This window comes from Durio zibethinus, chromosome 7 (genome assembly GCF_047325235.1).
Source record: "Durio zibethinus cultivar Kanyao isolate XHJ-2024 chromosome 7, ASM4732523v1, whole genome shotgun sequence".
Taxonomy (NCBI): Eukaryota; Viridiplantae; Streptophyta; class Magnoliopsida; order Malvales; family Malvaceae; genus Durio; species Durio zibethinus.
The window spans coordinates 11967371-11987101 of record NC_143168.1 but is presented as its reverse complement, the minus strand read 5'-3'; the positions used below and the strand labels follow the sequence as shown (position 1 = coordinate 11987101).

Genomic DNA, 19731 nt, shown 5'->3' with positions numbered 1-19731 from the left:
CATCTGTCTTCATGCTAGACATATTTGGCTCCACCTACAATGGAAGTCTCACAATCATCTTCTCTTCTCTTGTGTCTTCACGCTTCATACAAACCAATCCTCAATCTTCAAAACTCGAACTCGAACTCTTCTCTAAAATCGAGCTCTTCTAAACTTGCTTCTTTCCATATCTCAAATCATGCACTTCCCAAACCTTTAACTCTTCCCACATCTCGAACTTTCAGCTCTTTCACGTCTCGAACCTTCAGCTCTGATACCACTTGTTGGGGATCACCACAGCTCTGATACCATTTGTTGGGTTAAAAGCCTCCAATCTAATCACACCAGCGGAAGCGAAATCAAACAATAAATCAAACACACAAGAGACAACAATTTAACGTGGTTCGGTCCAACTGACCTACATCCACGGATGAGAAACAAGATCCACTAGTTGTAGAGAATTACAAACATACATCATATCATCAACCCCACTCAACAATCAATACTCATAAGACACTCTCAATCTCCTCTAGTCTTATGAAGTATTCTCTACCCAAACAAACACAAACCCATAATCTTGTGCACCTTTTCAACACAACCAAACACATACCCATATGTTCCCATACATCATACCTATGTGGACCCTCTCAGTCTCCTCTAGTCCACTCACAAACAAACATACACACCCATAAGACGTAGAGCCCCAATATTCCTATGGGGTGTCTATCCCATAAAATCCTACAATTCTCTTACATTTTTTTCTCATACCTAACCCTGTAGAGACTTCACCTATTTATAACCATACAAACTTGCCCATTAATAATCCCTCTCCTCTTAGAATTCTTCTCCTGTAAGTCAAACTTGCCTATTAAGAATCCCTTTCCTTTTAGAATTCTTCTCTTGCAAGTCAAACTTACCTATTAAGAATCATCTTTCTCTTGGAATTCTTCTTTTGCAAGTCTTCTTGTCCATCAAGCAATATCTGACAAATCTCTAACAAATCTCTTATGGGATTTGAGTCAATATTCCCAACATATATATCGATTTTTAGATAACTATGTTTGTGGTTTAAAACTTCCAATTTGATATTGTTATCAATTTTTTCATGATTGTTTTACATGTTCTATTTAATATCATGTTGGTCCAATGGTGATGGGAGAAAAATAAATAGAGGGAGTTTTCGCACGAGAATTGGTTTACACCTTTTATTTGCTGAAACACAATTAGGGATATCTCTAAATTTTTGTTTATGTGAGATTTTGTATTGGAGTTGGTTTGCGCTATTTATGTACTGAAAACATGGAGATATCTCTAGCTCTAGCTCTTTGTTTATGGGAGTCTAAGTAAACCTTTATTTTTTTTGCAAACATTGCACAGATATTATTATCTTTTCTGTTTTTTCTATAATTAATTATATATTTGATCTTCTTGACTATACTGTTAAATTTGTTTTTACTACTTAAACAAGAAAAATGTACCCGCAGCATAGCGCGGGCACAATGCTAGTCTTGATAAATAGTTTGGTAAAAGTTAAAATATTAAAGAGTAATATGGATTGATTTAAGTGGATTTTTTTTTTAATTTTAGATATTGAATTAAAAGAAAATTATTATGATGATTACATGGTAGAAAAAAATTATATTAAACGATAGATATCAACACAATCTAAATGAATTAAATTTGATATCCATCATAATTTTTTCAGATATAAGATACAAACTTTTTTTTTGAACTCGTTAAAATATAAAATTCATTTAAATCTCAAATATCAATTATAATTAATTGCATTATAATCTTTAATTTTATATTTTTATAATTTATTGTTGTATAAAAATTAATTCCACATGAAGCGGGTCAAACACTGTTTTTATAATTAAAACATAGGCTTCATCAGATCACCTGACCTTACTCTTCTTTTCTTTTGTTTTTTTGAAGCTTTTTTTTCCTATATATTTCTTATTTTTCAAAGGTACAATTTCTTGATTCTTAAAATATAACGTGCATATGTTACCATGTATATCATATTTCAATTATAAAACATGAATCGTATATCTTAAAAGAAAAAATATGTATGAAGTGTGTGTGGATTTTGTTGATGAATTTTTTGGAGAAAAACTTTGTACCGTTAGCTTTTCAAGATGTTATGTAAACACCAAAAATATATTTTGTGTAAAAAATCATTTATTTAAAAACTTTGCAATTTGCTAATTAAAGATAACTTCAATAAATATTGTTTTCTTATTTGATTAATCATACTTTAAAAAATTATATTCTAACATAATTAACTTAATTAATTAAAAGTAGAATAAGAAATACATGCTTAAACCTTCCGCTCATTTGGTGTTGCGATTTCTTTGTGTTTCTCTCTGGTTTGGCTTTTGTTGAGGTTGGAAGAGCAAGTGGAAAAAAAGAAATGAGAAAAAGAAGAAGGAAAAGAAGGCTGCAATTCCCACTCCAATTATTAGAGCAATCGAGTCTTTCTTTGGCGGCAATTCTGGTACTGGAGAATTATTTGATTCAGAACGAAGCCCTGGATTCCCACTTATATTGATAGAAACATGTTTACTGAAATTAGGAACAACTCCAGATAGCTGATTATTGGAAAGTATTAGCTGCGTCAAGGACAATTCAACCAGGAAATCAGGAACTTCACCTTTGAATTTGTTGTTAGAGAGATCCAAAACTTCCAAATTCATCAGTCCAGAAAGAACCTTTGGAATAGATCCTTCAAAGAGGTTGCTGCTGAGATTCAAACAAATTTGCAACTTTTGTGGCATGAAGGGAATCGTACCATTCAATTTATTTTCTCCGAGCTGGAGTTCTACCAGAGAATCCAAGTTACCGATATTATCTGGTATAGAACCAATGAGATTGTTGCCTTGCAAGTTCAGGTTAAGAAGCTTTCCACAATTTGAAATTGAAGAAGGTATGATGCCATTTAATGAATTCCAGCTGATATTAAGTATGGTTAGCATATTTAGTCGTCCAATCTGACTTGGGATTTCACCATCAAGCTTGTTGAGTTGCAGTTTCAGAACCTGAAGATTTGTAAGATCACCTAACTCCACTGGCAATGTTCCATTAAGCTGATTCTGAGCCAAGTTTAACAATGCCAATTTTGAGCAAGAACCAATTTCAGGAGGTATCATTCCAGTAAATTTGTTGTTATCTAACTCCAAATACATCAAATTCTGAAACGATGCAAATCTTGCAGAAGAGATTGGACCACTGAGCAAATTGCTTCCCAACCTCAACCTGACCAAACTTGGAGATATGCTTTCGGGTATTGGTCCATCCAACTTGTTATAAGACAAATCCACAGTCATCAAGTTTGGTTTCAACAGAAACTTCGATGGAATTCTCCCATTAATTTCATTATAACTAAGATCCAAAATCTTGAGAGAATTTGTGATATTAATAGGAATTGTACCATCTAACCGGTTTTGATTGGCTGAGAACCGCAGGAGTGTTGTTATACGTAAAAGGCCTGCAGGAATTGGCCCGCTCAAGTGATTGGAAGATAGAATAAGGGTTTGCAACCTGGTAAGGTTCCCAATAGATTCAGGAATCGTTCCAGTAAGTTTATTCCCACTAAGATCAATCTGGATCAAATTCTCATACATCCCAATATCTCTAGGAATCATACCTGTGAAGTTATTCACAGAAAGCTCCAGTCGTTCCAAAACCTTGGATTTTCCAAGGCGGCTAGGAACAGAACCGCTGAAATGATTGAAAGAAAGGTTCAAACTTTTCAGTGCACTCAAATCATCCAACTGGGAATCAATATTTCCACTCAAAGCATTGAAAGATAAATCCAAGGATTCCAATCCAACAAAGTTTCGAAAAACAGGCAAAGAACCATCCAACATGTTCATGCTAAAGTTCAAGCTTTTTAACCCATCAATCCCACCACAACTACTGAAGAACTGAACTGGGATTGACGTCAAAAAGTTAATGGAAAAGTCAAGAGACTTTAAAGAATCAAGCTGGCAAAGCAAGGGTAGAAATCCAGAGTTCGAGAGACCAAACCCGGATAAAGAAAGAGAGAGTATGGAGTTGTTGTGGGAGCTGCTGCATGTAACTCCTTTCCAATGGCAGGGGTTTCGCTCCCTTGAAGCATTCCAGGGTGAATTTGCGATGTCCAACTGCTGAGAAACACTGATCATTATGGTCGTCTGGTTTGAAGCTGGCTGACAGAAGACCAAAGGAAGAACACAGAAGAAGAAATATATGATGTAAACGCAACTCCCCATTTTAGCTGTTGTTCCCATAAGTTTATGGAAGTGTACAAATACTTGTCTGGTTAGAAGTGGGGAGGAGAGGGGACAGAAAAAGAAAGGAAATGAGCATAACAGAGCAAAGAATAAAATGAGATAGAGAGAATGAAAAGGAAGAGATAGAGATGTTGGCGAGGAGGGGCGATTTTCTATGTGGAAATTCATGGGAAATAGGGTAAGAAAGAAAGATTTTGGGCAAACAACATAGAAATGGACCGACTGACAATGGCTTTTTTGGGGGGGGCTAGATTTCATTTCTACGTTGCTTTGCTTATGACTTTTGACTCACTCACATTGGTGTTTCCATTGACTCGTAAATAATATGTCTCGAGATTTTAGCTTAGTAGTTAAAGATATTTAAGGGAACATAAAAAATATGATTTCGAATCAATTTTGTTTTTTGATGTAACAAAAAAAAAAGAATAATAATAATAGCAGAGAAATGGATTGTGTAATCGTAAATGAGGAAAAGAAAAACAACTAGTGAATGAATTCGGATGATGAATCATCCGTGGAAAGAAGAGAATTCAAAGTTATTGTGTCATTGGGCGGTCCCTGGGAAAAGAGAGGAGAGGAGAGCCCACTTTTGAATGCTACAGCCTGACTATTCGAAAGCACGTTTCAACTCTTTTGCTTTTGGAGTCTTCGTTACGGTCTAGACTAAAATACTGTTAAAAAGGTTAATCTGTTTCTTAACTTGCTTTGAGGTTTTTTTTTATTTTTTTTTAATTTTTTGTTTTGTCTTTTAAATTATTTTTTTAGTCATATTTATTCTGTTAATTTTGGATTAATAATGAAAAAAGGAAAATAAAGAAAAATAAAGAAAAAACCAAAACAAATGAGAAAATTTTGATATGATTTTTTTATGTTGTGATTTTTATTATTTATCTTTGCATTTTTTTATTGCATAATATTTTTGCATTTTTTGTTATTACATGATTTTTGGAATGGATTTTATAATAATATTATTACATGATATTTTTACAAATATTTTATGATTTTTTTGCATGATATTTTTATAATATTATTTTTATGATATTTTATGATATTTTTTGTATGAAATTATTTTGTAAACAAATAAAAAAATTATTGATTTATTTGTCATAAAATATTTAATAAATCCGATAACGGAACCTTTTTAAAATAAACAATAAGTTTATTTTGAGTACTTTTGAGGTAAAAAAAAAATTTTTTGGTGAAAACCTAAACACTTTTTTTAATATTTAAAATATTGAAATTAATAAAAATAAGTAATAAAGACCATTTTAATTGAAGCTTAGATAAGATAATATAAGAGTAATTTGGTATCAATTTTGGATGTTGTGATGGTGTGAAAACTTTCTTTATATGTAACTAACTTTCAAATATAAATTGTTAATGTAGATTAAAACATATTCTTTTTAGGAATTTTTAGTAAAACTTATAATAACCTTAAAAATAATAGATCCATATAAGTGACTAATTACACTAGATAAAAAATATTGCTAGTGACTCCATATTTGTGTCTAATAATCAGGTTATTAGACTTAAATTTTATGACAATTTGATAACTTTATCGAGAATATTAGAAAGTCAAGCCAGTTGTTAGTCACATATTATCTTAAGCTTTAATTTGATGATTTTTATTATTTCTTTATGTGATTATTTATGATTTTTTTCACATATACTAATCTATTTGTTTTCTTTGTATTTTTTTATAGCATTTTTCATGGGTATTGATATATTTTTTTGGTTTTGATTTTCATTGTATAGCATTTGATTTGATTTGTGAATAAAAGGATTGGTATATTTCTTCACACACACTACACGTGCACATTCATGCATAAATTCTAAACCTGAGTTTTGCTTTTCGTTTGGAGAAAGCGAGTACCTACACTCTTATGAACTAATAACCTTTTGTGTAAATTAACAACAAATTCTCACTTAAGTTAAACTATTTTCATTTGGGCTTATAATATATAAGCAATTAGGTGTTTTATTAATTTGTAATAGATAATAATGTGAGTAATAATTTAAAAGCCTTTAAACTGTGAAGACCTTTAAACCCTGTATATAAATAAACCCTAAGATCCAACCATAAGTAAGAGCCTTATTATTCCCTTTATATATAAAATCCTAAAATATGACACATAAAGAGATATCTCCTACCTTTTATTTAATAATTGTAATTTTTTCCTTCTTTATTTTGGTATATTCATGCATTTATATCACTACAATTAAATTTTTAGATTGTGTTGTATTATACTCATTCATGCATATTCATTCATAATATAATACTCTAATTGTGGTAATAAAAATTCAAAGATAATTTTCGAATAATTTGAGATAATACAATACTTGCTACCAAGCTAGAATTATAGAACAAGATCAAGCTCCTCACATCCAAAAGATGAAAAAGGCACAAAAAAATACGAATAGGTAATTACAACACATAGCTGAATTACTCAAAAATCTGAACAAAGAAAAGGCAGTGATTGGGCAGGTTGTTGCCCAAAATGAAAATACTTATGATCCATTATACCCACAAGGTTTTGACCCATACCAAACTCAAGCATCTCAAGGGGTGCCGTCACAAATGCCAGGATACCCCTAATGCATCCTGGCATGCCTTCATCAGTTGTCCAAGCTCACTTTCAAGGGCCTGTGATCTCAAGTTTCTAATTTGTATAACCAAAAGAGTTAAAAAAGCTAAAGATAGGTGCATTTGAAACTACAAAAAGCTCTGAATCTCAACAAAATATGAATCTCATAGAGGAAATGTTACACTCCTTTTGTCTTTCTCCACTCTTACTTTACCACATTTTAGAGTTGACTTCCAGGCTTATACGCGAAACTACTTGAAAGAGATCGCATGCATCGCATCCCCATCCCTGACAGTTTTTTAAAACCAGTGATTTTCCGTTTCATGACTCCATTTTTTTTTTTTCTTAAAATCTTTAAATATTCTTTTCAGCTCTTCTTCGGGCTTTTTCTCATTGAGATAGTTTGATTTATCCATGTCCATGGCCCAGCCTACCTAAGCCTTGTTTGGGATTAAAGGTGGCAACGGGCTTTTGGCATAAAACCAGTGTTCCACCATAATCTCAATAAAAGAAAAAGCTTTTAGACTCGAATGATTTGCCGGTGTTTTTGCGGTTCAATCGTATCTTTGTGAGTAAAATATTTTTATTATTTTAATATCTTCAATTTTTTATTATTTTGTGTATATTTTATTGAAAACTTTAATTCATTACAATTTTTTAATAATAATAGTAAATTTTTAAATAATATTTTACCCTTGGATATTTATATCTTTCCCCTCATGCTCTTCAGCTTAGTTAAACTTGCAGCTTTAGTTTTTTTAGCACTATAGTCTGTTTTGAAATTTATAATATATAATTCTCTGTAAGAATAGTTAAAAGTAAGGTTTTGGGGTTTGGAAGATCTAGATGCTATGGAGAGATCATGTCCAACTTGATTTGCTGGAGCTTTCTGATCAAAGTATCTCATGTTGTATTACGCATATGAATCCAGAAAATTCTATTTCTCAACCATTTGTCTCGTCTCAATGGTGCTGTAGTGGACAACCCTCAGATATTAGCTGGAGATTTCAATGTCATAGTTCACCCTGCCGAAAAGCTCGATTACAATGGCACTTAAACTCTAAATTCTGATATGAAATAATTTCAGAACTGCTTGACTTAAGTAGCCGTGTTTGATCATGCTTATGTAGGACCTTAATTTACTTGGTTCAACCATCAGCCTGAAAGTTATTTAGCAAGGAAATTGGACAAAGTTCTGATAAATGACCCATGGCTTTCAACTTATCCACAGTCGTATGTATAGTACTTAGCTTCTGAGGTCTCGTACCCCTGTGCAGCACTCATCAAGCTTGTCAGTGCTGGAAAATCCCTGTTAAAGGCAACCTTATGTCAGTGGCCCTTAAAAAATTAAAGAGGTTAAAGTTGAAGTTAAAGGTGTAAATGACGTATCAATGCTCTCAAATAACGCAAGTCCAACTGAAATAAAATTCAAATTTGATTAAATTTTTAATTTTGAAATTTTTGTTATATTGACTTGATTGAACTCAATTACACTTCTAATTAAAATTTAAAAAATTCAATCTTTCATGTTATGGTGATCTCCTAGGAAGAGTGTGAACTAAAAGAGTGGAATTTGAATCAATTAAAAAAGCTACTTTCAATTAAAATAAATAGATAGATTTTGTTTTAAATATTTTAATTTAATATTTATTTTAATTTAATATTTATAACAAATTTGATTTTAATTAGAATTTTTAAACTTTATAATAAGATTTTTTAAAAAATATTTGCTTAATTGGATAAATCTAATTTTTTACCAGTAAATATGATTTCAATTAAAATTTTATGATTGTGGTTAATTCACGTCAAGATTCATGAGATAAATCCATGAGATTATGACTCATTTGTTTAAATTTTTATTTTAGTTAGAAACATAAAAATAAGCTATTAATGTCAAATTTGAGTTTGAAAAAAAAGAAAGCTTCAATATAAGGAATATATAGTCCCATAAAGCCTAAGAAAAAGGTCCTATAATACCTTTAGGTCCCATATTTGAGTTCCATATCATATGTAGGTTACTTTGATTTAATTTTATATTGATTTTATTAATTTGTTTTAATTTATTATTTAAATTTTTAATGCTATGTTTGGTAAAGATGATAGATTTAAAAGAGGAAAGATAATTTTTTTTTTAATCTTATGATTGAGAGTATTAATAACATGCTCTATTTATAACAACATCCAAGGTATAATATATTTTCCCTTACAACAAAAGAAAGAGATAACTGCATACAAGGTTGTACAGTAAACTTGTCCATGGACCAGGCAGGTTGGGCTGGCCCAACTCTAGTAAGTTCGGTTCAAATTATCATTTAATTAAAAAATATTTTTATTTAATTTTTATTTTAAAATATATTAAAATATTAATATTTATAATATTTTAATATTTTTTAAAAAAATTCATGGATTTTAGGTCGAAAGCGGAGTTAAACCTTGAGCAAAAGATTAAAAAAATCTATTAGACTTTATTTGATTTAATATTATCCATGAACAACATTTAATATACTGCCTACAAATTAAAAGTGAAAATAAAAAAAAATCTAATCCAGATTTATAACCAATAATTTCAAATTTCTTATTTCTAATTTCTCCCTAAGTTTTGACCATTTATTGCCAAAAAATATGATAAAAAAATCTCAAAAAGAGTGGCATTATATTTTATTAAAAAAAAATTTCATGATAAAAAACGAAAAAGAAATGAAACAAAAAATTTTTGGATTTTAAATTCATAACTGTATTTTTCATACCATGTCATTTTTCAAAATTATTTTTTAATTGTAAAAATTGCTTTTCTAATTATTTAAAACTAAAATTATGAAATTTATTTCAAAATTAAAAGCATAATAATAAAATTGTATAAATCAGAAGATCAACAATAAATTTGAATCACTCGTACAAATATAATGATAAATTGTATTTTTTTCAAAATGGTCTGAATAAAATCCAAAAATACCCCTTAATAAAATATGCTTTGGCTCATCTTGTTTTAAAGTACATGTTTTGAACCTTTGACCACTGTTAGAGTCAATTTGATAGATGATGAAATTAATTTCAATAAAATTAAAAATATTAATAAAAATTATTATAATTGTAATTAAAAAAAATTCATTGGACTTGAAAATTTCAGTGAAAATTTTGTGCTACGTTTGATCAAACGCACCTTACTAATTTCTCATTTGAATTTCACTGATGATTTTTGAAATTTAACTGTACTTTACTGGTGATGCAGTTGCATCCAAATCCACGCTTAATCAACAATCAACTACTTGTCAACAAACGTGAAAAGATATAATTATTTTTAAATAATTAAAATTAAAATATTTAAAAAGTAATTATATAATGATTAAAACATTTTTCTAATTTAATAATGTTAAAAATATTTTTTATTCAAATTTATCAACTTATAAACAAATAAAAAAGATATCCATAATTATAAAAAATAAAAAAAAAGAAATTCCTTAAGATTAATTTATTAACAATTAAATGCTCATAATTTTGAAATAAAAATATAAATATAAATTAAATTATTATTCTAATTAAATTAGAAGAGAAAAATATAAAACTAAAAAATTATACCTAATTTATTTTGTTGAGTTGATATATTTTAATAAAAAAGATTTTCATCATTACTTGTTAACATTTTTTTTTCAATTATTTAAAAATAATTATTTTTTTTCTTTTTTATAAACTAACAATTGACTAATAATTGGTATAAAAATGTAATCAAGTTGAGCCCTATCAATACAGTTAGAAACTAAAGTTTAAACTCGACTTAAAATTTATTACTTAAAATTCGATTTAAGTTCAATCGAGTTTTAATTTTCAAATTCGAGCTCAATTCGAGATAACATTGAACTATTCGAACTCATTCAATTAAATTTATTTAATAAAAATAAGTTCGATTTTTATATTCGATTTCAAGTTAAATTATGTATTTGAATTTGAGTTTGAACTCAAATTGATATATAAAGGTAAAATAATAGATTTATAATTAAAATAATAAAAATATATTAAAAATTAAAAATTTTATTAAATTCGTGAATTATTTGAATCAAATATTAAAATACTTAAATTAATTTATTTGATAAATTAAATTATTTTAATTTAATTTAATAATATTAAATTAAATTTAAATTTTATTTTAATTAAATTTATATAATTTATGAATATTAATATTTCATTTACATTTGTAAGTTGACATTTGAGAATGAAAATATAAAAATTACATTTTGACAAAAAGGGCCAAAATTTTAGTCTACACCGTAAGAGAGACTCCAAAAGCGATAGTGTTAAAACGCGTTTTCTAAGACTCAGGCTGTAGCATTCATAGGTGGGCTCTGCTCTCCTCGCCTTCCCCAGGGGACCGCCCACCCACACAATGACTTTGAATTGTCTTCGTTCCACTCATGATTCACCATCTGAAATCAGCCAGTAGTCTCTTTTTTTTATCATTTACTATTAAACAATTCATGTCTCTGCTACCATTGTTATTCCACAAGTTGATGGAAAGACCAATGTCAGAGCGAGTGCGTGAGTCAAAAGTCATAAACGAAGTCACAACGAAATGAAATCTAACCCCCCAAAAAATGCCATTGTCAGTCGGTCCAATTCCTCTCTGTTTGCAGTCAACTCCACTCCCAACACGCCCAACATCTTTCTTTCTTACCTCTTTCCCATGAATTTCCACATAGAAAATCGCCCCTCCCCACCAACATCTCTATCTCTTCCTTTTCATTCTCTTTATCTCATTTTATTCTCTGCTTTGTTCTGCTCATTTCCTTTCTCTTCTGTCCCCTCTCCTCCCCACTTCAAACCAGACAAGTATTTGTACACTTCCATAAACTTATGGGAACAACAGCTAAAATGGGGAGTTGCGTTTACATCATATATTTCTTCTTCTGTGTTCTTCCTTTGGTCTTCTGTCAGCCAGCTTCAAACCAGACGACCATAATGATCAGTGTTTCTCAGCAGTTAGACATCGCAAATTCACCCTGGGATGCTTCAAGGGAGCGAAACCCCTGCCTTTGGAAAGGAGTTACATGCAGCAGCCCCCACAACAACTCCATACTCTCTCTTTCTTTATCCGGGTTTGGTCTCTCTAACTCTGGATTTCTACCCTTGCTTTGCCAGATTGATTCTTTAAAGTCTCTTGACTTTTCCATCAACTTTTTTACGTCAATCCCAGTTCAGTTCTTCAGTAGTTGTGGTGGGATTGATGGGTTAAAAAGCTTGAACTTTAGCATGAACATGTTGTATGGTTCTTTGCCTGTTTTTCAAAACTTTGTTGGATTGGAATCCTTGGATTTATCTTTCAATGCTTTGAGTGGAAATATTGATTCCCAGTTGGATGATTTGAGTGCACTGAAAAGTTTGAACCTTTCTTTCAATCATTTCAGCGGTTCTGTTCCTAGCCGCCTTGGAAAATCCAAGGTTTTGGAACGACTGGAGCTTTCTGTGAATAACTTCACAGGTATGATTCCTAGAGATATTGGGATGTATGAGAATTTGATCCAGATTGATCTTAGTGGGAATAAACTTACTGGAACGATTCCTGAATCTATTGGGAACCTTACCAGGTTGCAAACCCTTATTCTATCTTCCAATCACTTGAGCGGGCCAATTCCTGCAGGCCTTTTACGTATAACAACACTCCTGCGGTTCTCAGCCAATCAAAACCGGTTAGATGGTACAATTCCTATTAATATCACAAATTCTCTCAAGATTTTGGATCTTAGTTATAATGAAATTAATGGGAGAATTCCATCGAAGTTTCTGTTGAAACCAAACTTGATGACTGTGGATTTGTCTTATAACAAGTTGGATGGACCAATACCCGAAAGCATATCTCCAAGTTTGGTCAGGTTGAGGTTGGGAAGCAATTTGCTCAGTGGTCCAATCTCTTCTGCAAGATTTGCATCGTTTCAGAATTTGATGTATTTGGAGTTAGATAACAACAAATTTACTGGAATGATACCTCCTGAAATTGGTTCTTGCTCAAAATTGGCATTGTTAAACTTGGCTCAGAATCAGCTTAATGGAACATTGCCAGTGGAGTTAGGTGATCTTACAAATCTTCAGGTTCTGAAACTGCAACTCAACAAGCTTGATGGTGAAATCCCAAGTCAGATTGGACGACTAAATATGCTAACCATACTTAATATCAGCTGGAATTCATTAAATGGCATCATACCTTCTTCAATTTCAAATTGTGGAAAGCTTCTTAACCTGAACTTGCAAGGCAACAATCTCATTGGTTCTATACCAGATAATATCGGTAACTTGGATTCTCTGGTAGAACTCCAGCTCGGAGAAAATAAATTGAATGGTACGATTCCCTTCATGCCACAAAAGTTGCAAATTTGTTTGAATCTCAGCAGCAACCTCTTTGAAGGATCTATTCCAAAGGTTCTTTCTGGACTGATGAATTTGGAAGTTTTGGATCTCTCTAACAACAAATTCTCAGGTGAAGTTCCTGCTTTCCTGGTTGAATTGTCCTCACTGACACAGCTAATACTTTCCAATAATCAGCTATCTGGAGTTGTTCCTAATTTCAGTAAACATGTTTCTATCAATATAAGTGGGAATCCAGGGCTTCGTTATGAATCAAATAATTCTCCAGTGTCAATTAAAAAGAGAAAATCAATTGCTGTTACAATTGTCGTTACAGTTGCAGCAGCTGTTCTTGCTGTAGGGCTGGTTGCAATTGTTTTTCTATTGATCTCAAGACGCTTTTACAAGGTTAACGACGAGCAATTACAATCATGGGAAGTTCTTTCTCCACCTCGGGTTGTTCAAGGCAACTTGTTGACAACAAATGGAATCCATAGATCAAATATTGACTTCTCCAAAGCCATGGAAGTGGTTGCCAGTCCAAACAACATTGTGCTGAAAACCAGGTTTTCCACCTATTACAAAGCTATCATGCCATCAGGAGCAAGCTATTATGTCAAGAAGCTTAACTGGAGTGACAAGATATTCCAACTGGGCAGGCATGATAAATTTGAACAAGAGCTAGAGGTATTGGGGAAACTAAGCAATTCAAATGTCATGATACCTTTGGCATATGTATTGACAGTTGATAGTGCGTATGTTTTCTATGAATTTGCCCCTAAGGGTACCCTCTATGATATTCTTCATGGTAGCTCGAAAAATTTTTTGGATTGGGCTAGTCGTTACAGTATAGCTGTTGGAGTGGCTCAAGGTCTTGCTTTTTTGCATGGATGCACTGCAAGTCCAATTCTCCTCCTTGACCTTTCAAGCAGAAGCATCGTGCTTAAGTCTTTGAAGGAGCCACAGGTTGGAGACATTGAGCTTTGTAAAGTAATTGATCCTTCCAAGAGCACAGGAAGCCTTTCCACAGTCGCTGGTTCTGTAGGTTATATTCCTCCAGGTAAATACTCTGACACGCATGAGCTTACATTCAGAAATTTCTTAAGTGAATCAATTAACTTTTTAACCTACTATTTGCAGATGATTTAGCTAAAATAGATGCAACACTTCTCTTGAAATATCAGTTTTGGCCTAATCCTTTTCATCTCGATTTTTGGTGGTTTGCAGAGTATGCTTATACAATGAGGGTAACAATGGCTGGGAATGTTTATAGCTTTGGAGTTATATTGCTGGAATTGCTGACAGGAAAACCAGCAGTTAGTGAGGGAACTGAGATAGCCAAGTGGGCATTAAGTAACTCAGTGCGGCCAAATAAGCTGGATCAAATCCTTGATTTTAATATCAGTCGAACATCACAAGTTGTCAGAAACCAGATGCTTGCTGTGTTGAAAGTTGCTCTTGCTTGTGTTAACGTTTCACCAGAAGCAAGGCCAAAGATGAAAAGTGTGCTAAGGATGATCCTCAATGCAAGATAAATCATCAGTCGCAACTTGGCTCCACGTCTGGCTTTATAAACCTTAATGCGCAACTGAGTTTGTTCAATACTAATTACAATAGATAGAAGAAAACCAGCATTGGTAACCTGCATCTCATATGTAATATATTATATATACTTACAAATTTTGGGTTCTGTAATTTGCCTGTACCTTTGTAAAACTCAGTTATAAGGAGCTTTAAGCCATTGCCCAAAAAGAAAAAGGAGCACCAAGTCAATCTTCCGTTCTATTTATTTCCCTTTTTTCTTTGAGAGTACCAAGAAGGCTTACCTGCCTTCTAAACAAGTTCGTATCATAGTGAAACACTTTGTTCCTCAGAATCAGCACCATGTACAAATTTCTTGTTCTTGTAAGATTGCCAACATCAGGAATTGTAAGTAGCGTTTTTCTCAAAATTTCAACTTGTTTTGAACAGAATGACCCGAGTCACACAGAATAAGTGACAGACTCTCACATAATTCATTGTTGTGATTTTGTAATTGTAGAATTGTAATCGATATGCTCCAACTGATGAGTAGGATATAGTAAAGATAGTGATAAATTTGAAAACAAACAGAAACTTTATTGATACAACAACCAGGAACAGCCAAAATTTAAGTGACAACATGATGATTATGATGATGATGGTTAATGGCAACAGTCAAGGTAATATAAAAAGGCTGAACTAAAGAAAACAGAACCTGGAAAAGTTGAAATAACCATTGATCTGGGAAATTCTCAGTGTTGTTGTCCACTGAAAACTCAAAACATATTATTATAGACCCCTACATTTTGTATCTAAAGTATATTCCAAGATAAAAAATAAGCGATTTGAAAAACATGAACCTTGAGAGCATGCTACGAGACAATTGTCTGACAAGAATATGGCCATGAGGACATCATTGTGTGAAAGAGACAGTAGACTAGAAGGTGAGATCTTTGGGGTCCTCAATAATCTTAGCCAGGGTTTGCAAGAATGCAGCTAGATCGGCACCATAGATGATTCGGTGATCTGCTGTAACATTTACCTGTAAAAGTTTGAAGTTTAAAGTTCAAAAGTGCTTTTGTTCTAATGCTGGCTATTCAAGCATAGTCATCCCATAAAAGTACAGAACAAAGATGGGTTTTTCTCCATTTTCGTTAGGAACAAATACATCATGGCAGCTAATCATTAAAAGTGAAAAATCTTAATTACCTGCATCTGGTTCTTCATGCCAATATGGCCATCCTTGCTGGCCACAACAGTAAGCTGAGAAGCTCCCACAGCCATAATAGCTCCCTGCATAAAAACACTCACATGATTAATATACACAGAGTTGCTAGTATGAAGTTCAATCTAGCCGAGCATACCACAAATGAGAAACTATTATAATTGAGCAACAATACTTACAGTTCCAGGTGGCAGAATGGCATCAAACCGGTCCACTCCAAACATCCCAAGGTTAGACAGAGTGAAAGTACCTGCAAAAGGAGAAAACAACATCAACATCAACAAGCAAATAAAAACAAAAATCTTATAAAGAAAAGGACTCAGTCATGTTGAAAGGATATTAGTGCCGAAACCATATATTAATCACAAATTTAGAAGAAACCAAAAAGCAAAATTTTCAGCAACAATAGCCTATCAACCAAAAGTCAACAAAAGAAAATTTCCAATTGTTTATGACAAGCTGCATCTTACAACTTACCAATATTATTTGTAAAACTAATCAGTCAATATAAGGATAACTAGAAAAGAATTGCCAGTCATACCACATTAGCATGCTTAGGATTTGTCCTGCCATTTTTTATTTTGTGATACCGGATGATATCATGCTTATAGCAGAAGGCAACTAACTTTATTAATTTTACATAATTTAATGGACTCAGCTGAAAATTTTCAGATTAGGGTTATATTTGGTACTTATATCATATAGGATACAAGTCTAACCAACAGGATACCTTCAAAATAATCGAGTAGCTAAGTAACAAAAACCAAACAAAATATCAGATACCAAGCGACAAGCAATAAATCAATTGAGCATTAAGAAAAATAAATAATAGAGAAACTACAACAAATTTATGTTGAAAACCCTCCGGTGTTGAGGAAGAAAACAATGGGATAAACCGGCAACAAATCCACAATCAAGCAAAAGATACTGTTTTGTTGTCTCAAGTTTTTGCCTAAACTTAAGACACCCTCCAAATTACTGCTTACCACCAACCAAAAATAGTTCTCGCCTTAAAGCTCTTCTTTTTTCTCTTTTTCTCCCCTTAGTGGACATACACCACCTTCCCGAAGAACCCTTGCAATTCTGGCTATCCATAATGAGAAAAGAAAGTAACTGTTGCTAACTTTTTCAGCCATTTGATCTGTTGATGTGGCACAATCTTAGCCACCCATAAGAAACCCAAAAACTTGAAGCAAATTCAACTGGAAGTGAAACTGGACTGACATGGCCCATGGGCCCAACAACCTTCCCCTCTAGCCCATACTAGAGATCTTATCGAAGTACAGAATAGAAATTTAAAGTTTCAAAGTTCAAAACATTTTCAGTTACATGAGGCAGATTGTTACATTAATTTATTTAGACATAAAATTGCCCCAGCATAAAAGGTTTATAAATGCCCATGAACAAGCACTTTCTGCATTCTCTTCATGATTTCTACAAGCATAACCATCCAGGTAATACTCATGATTCCGCTACATTTTTTGCTTATTCTTCTACTTCTTATTAAATACTTGCAATAACCATACACAAACTTCTTACTCCCATTGAAACTTTCATCAAATATAAGCATTTCAAATCAACATATAATATACGGAAACAGTATGACACAAAAACAAACCTAGCATATGTCCATGAAGCAGTCAAGATTAGTATGTACATCATCAAACTTTCATTAAAAGAACTCCTTGCTCAATTTATGATGAGAATATTGACACAAAATAGCATACCTGTATTATATTCATGAGGTTGTAGCTGCTTGGCTCGTGCCTTATCAACCAATTCTTTCCACTTTCTTGACAATGTATAAATGTCAACCTGAAATGCAATGTAATAAAGCCCTTACAATGCTGTTACTACCATATCATAAAATAATTGGCAGCCAAAAGTAGAATAACAAGAACCTTATCAGCATCCTGCAGAACTGGTGTAATCAACCCACCATCTATAGCTACAGCAACAGCAATATTGACACTACTGTTATATGTAAAGCTGTTGCCATCCCTACAGGAGGAATTAACTACAGGATGTTGAATCAATGCAAGTGCCGTTGCCTTTGCAAGCAATGCTGTCATTGTTACGCCTTTGGACTTGATCTAAACAAATATAAATACAACTATATCAACCAATATTCACAAATAAACGAAAAGGAAACAAGTCAACAATTACAATATAACAGTACCATCCATCTACCTTATAAGGACTATTTTAGAACACTAACATATTTTTGCCTATAGGCCAATTGTAACAAAAGATGCCAAGGTAAACCATTTAAAATGTGTAATTATGACAATAGATTGACCATCTTTAAAAGAAAAGTTAGCTTCTTGATAGGCATCAAGCTTCCTTAAAATGCCTGAAAATTTAACAAAGGTCAAAAACATCATCTTCTTTCATATAGCATAATCACTTCTGAAACCTTCTAAGAATTCAACGATTTTGAATCAAATGCATTCTCTTACTCTTACTATTAATGGCATCATCAGTTTATAAAAAGAGAAATTATATCATTTTAAAACGCCTTAACAAAACCATCTTTACCTTCTTGTACAAGCCATCAAGGGCATTTGTGGTGATGGTGTAGCCAACTCTAAAAGTAGGCACAGATAAACTCTCAACCATATTCCGACTCACAGCACCCTGCATTGTAGTAAAAGGAACCACTGTCCCCAATTCAATACCAGGAGCCACTGGAGCTGCCTTTGCCGGAGAAGCATGCTGCTGCGATGCATGCCCAGAAGCAGCCACCACACCTGCTGCCGCCGCTGCCTCAACGTCCTTAGCCACAATCCTCCCCATGGGTCCAGTTCCCACCACTGTTCCCAAATCCACCTTCAACTCCTTTGCCAGTTTCTTGGCATATGGCGACGCCACTATCCTTCTCCCTCCCTCCGAAGCCGGATGCACCGCTGACCCCACAGCTACCGTCTTTGTGCTGGAAACTGTAGAAGCAACAGAAGCAGCCACCGAAGCAGCCTGCGCCACCTCTTCCTTTGGCTTTGGTTTTTCTTCTACTACCTGAGCACTGCTAGCAGAAGAGGATTGTGATTTGGCTTTGGCTTCAGCGATCTCGTCTTCGGTCTCTGCCAGGAGGGCGATGGCAGAGCCAACGGGAGCAACGCCGCCTTCCTCCACCATGATGGCGGCGAGGAACCCCTCATGGAAACTTTCGACATCCATGTCAGCCTTGTCAGATTCCACAACAACCACACTCTCTCCTTTCGATAACTTGTCTCCTTCAGACTTCATCCAAGACACGATTTTTCCTTCCGTCATTGTTGAGCTCAATGCCGGCATGAAAATCTCTCGGATCTTGGCCTTAACTTGAAACGCTTGAGACTTCCCTTTAGAACCCGAAATGGGATTCAGGCCAAGGGAGGTAGAGGAGGGAAGGAAAGAAGTTTGGAGAACATGAGCCATTGATGAAGAAGAGAAATGGGTATTTTGCTTTGAGGAAGGAAATGGGACGAAATGAGAAGAATTTGGAGGAGTTGGGGTAGTTGTTGTTAGCTGAGTTATGTTGGTGATGGGGATAAAGTGGGTTTCCTCGAAAGCATCGAAAGAAAGAAGGGGGCGTGGGCGGAGGAACCAACCAACCTAAGCTGTGAAACTGATGATGACTCTTGTTTTGTGTTTGGTTTTTTGGTTTAGCTTAGTGTTTGATGTCCTGTTTTACTGAGAATGGCATACAATCTAACAATGTTTTTTGTTTTTTGTTTTTCATTTTTTTTGCAATTTTTTTCACTATTTTGCTTTATTTATGCAGTTTTCCCAAATAGCTTTCCTTTTTATGTTTTTACCCAAAATTATTTATTATTTG

At 33.2% G+C, this 19731-nt stretch overlaps 3 protein-coding genes across 4 annotated transcripts; 1 reads left to right on the top strand and 2 right to left on the bottom strand.

The window, feature by feature from the left end:
• Positions 1–2292: 2292 nt before the first annotated feature.
• On the bottom strand, positions 2293–4413 carry LOC111277985 (uncharacterized). The gene has a single exon (XM_089763487.1). It carries the CDS (start codon positions 4248–4250, stop codon positions 2313–2315), a length of 1938 nt encoding a protein of 645 aa, XP_089619613.1. The 5' UTR covers positions 4251–4413; the 3' UTR covers positions 2293–2312.
• Positions 4414–11150: 6737 nt separating this feature from the next.
• LOC111276725 (leucine-rich repeat transmembrane protein kinase family protein) lies at positions 11151–14957 on the top strand. 2 transcript variants are annotated; one of them, XM_022862497.2, is made up of 3 exons: positions 11563–11925; positions 12235–14228; positions 14396–14957. In XM_022862497.2, the coding sequence occupies exons 1-3, from the start codon at positions 11684–11686 to the stop codon at positions 14701–14703; spliced, it is 2544 nt and encodes an 847-aa protein (XP_022718232.1). In that variant the 5' UTR covers positions 11563–11683; the 3' UTR covers positions 14704–14957. The 2 variants fall into 2 exon arrangements, with proteins under 2 accessions (XP_022718231.1, XP_022718232.1); XM_022862496.2 differs by having other exon boundaries at positions 11151–14228.
• A 448-nt stretch (positions 14958–15405) lies between these two features.
• EMB3003 (2-oxoacid dehydrogenases acyltransferase family protein) lies at positions 15406–19572 on the bottom strand. The gene is made up of 6 exons (XM_022862498.2): positions 18453–19572; positions 17816–18007; positions 17642–17729; positions 16094–16164; positions 15899–15982; positions 15406–15731 (listed from the first exon to the last, which is right to left on the bottom strand). Exons 1-6 carry the CDS (start codon positions 19329–19331, stop codon positions 15627–15629), a joined length of 1419 nt encoding a protein of 472 aa, XP_022718233.2. The 5' UTR covers positions 19332–19572; the 3' UTR covers positions 15406–15626.
• Positions 19573–19731: the final 159 nt, after the last annotated feature.

Coding starts and splice junctions, on each gene's coding strand:
- LOC111277985 (XM_089763487.1), bottom strand. CDS start 4,250: ATGGGAACAACAGCTAAAATGGGGAGTTGCGTTTACATCATATATTTC.
- EMB3003 (XM_022862498.2), bottom strand. CDS start 19,331: ATGGCTCATGTTCTCCAAACTTCTTTCCTTCCCTCCTCTACCTCCCTT. Junction 17,730..17,815: donor TTCTGCAGGATGCTGATAAG/GTTCTTGTTATT, acceptor ATTGCATTTCAG/GTTGACATTTATACATTGTC. Junction 15,732..15,898: donor GCATGAAGAACCAGATGCAG/GTAATTAAGATT, acceptor AAACTTTTACAG/GTAAATGTTACAGCAGATCA.
- LOC111276725 (XM_022862496.2), top strand. CDS start 11,684: ATGGGAACAACAGCTAAAATGGGGAGTTGCGTTTACATCATATATTTC. Junction 14,229..14,395: donor TGTAGGTTATATTCCTCCAG/GTAAATACTCTG, acceptor GGTGGTTTGCAG/AGTATGCTTATACAATGAGG.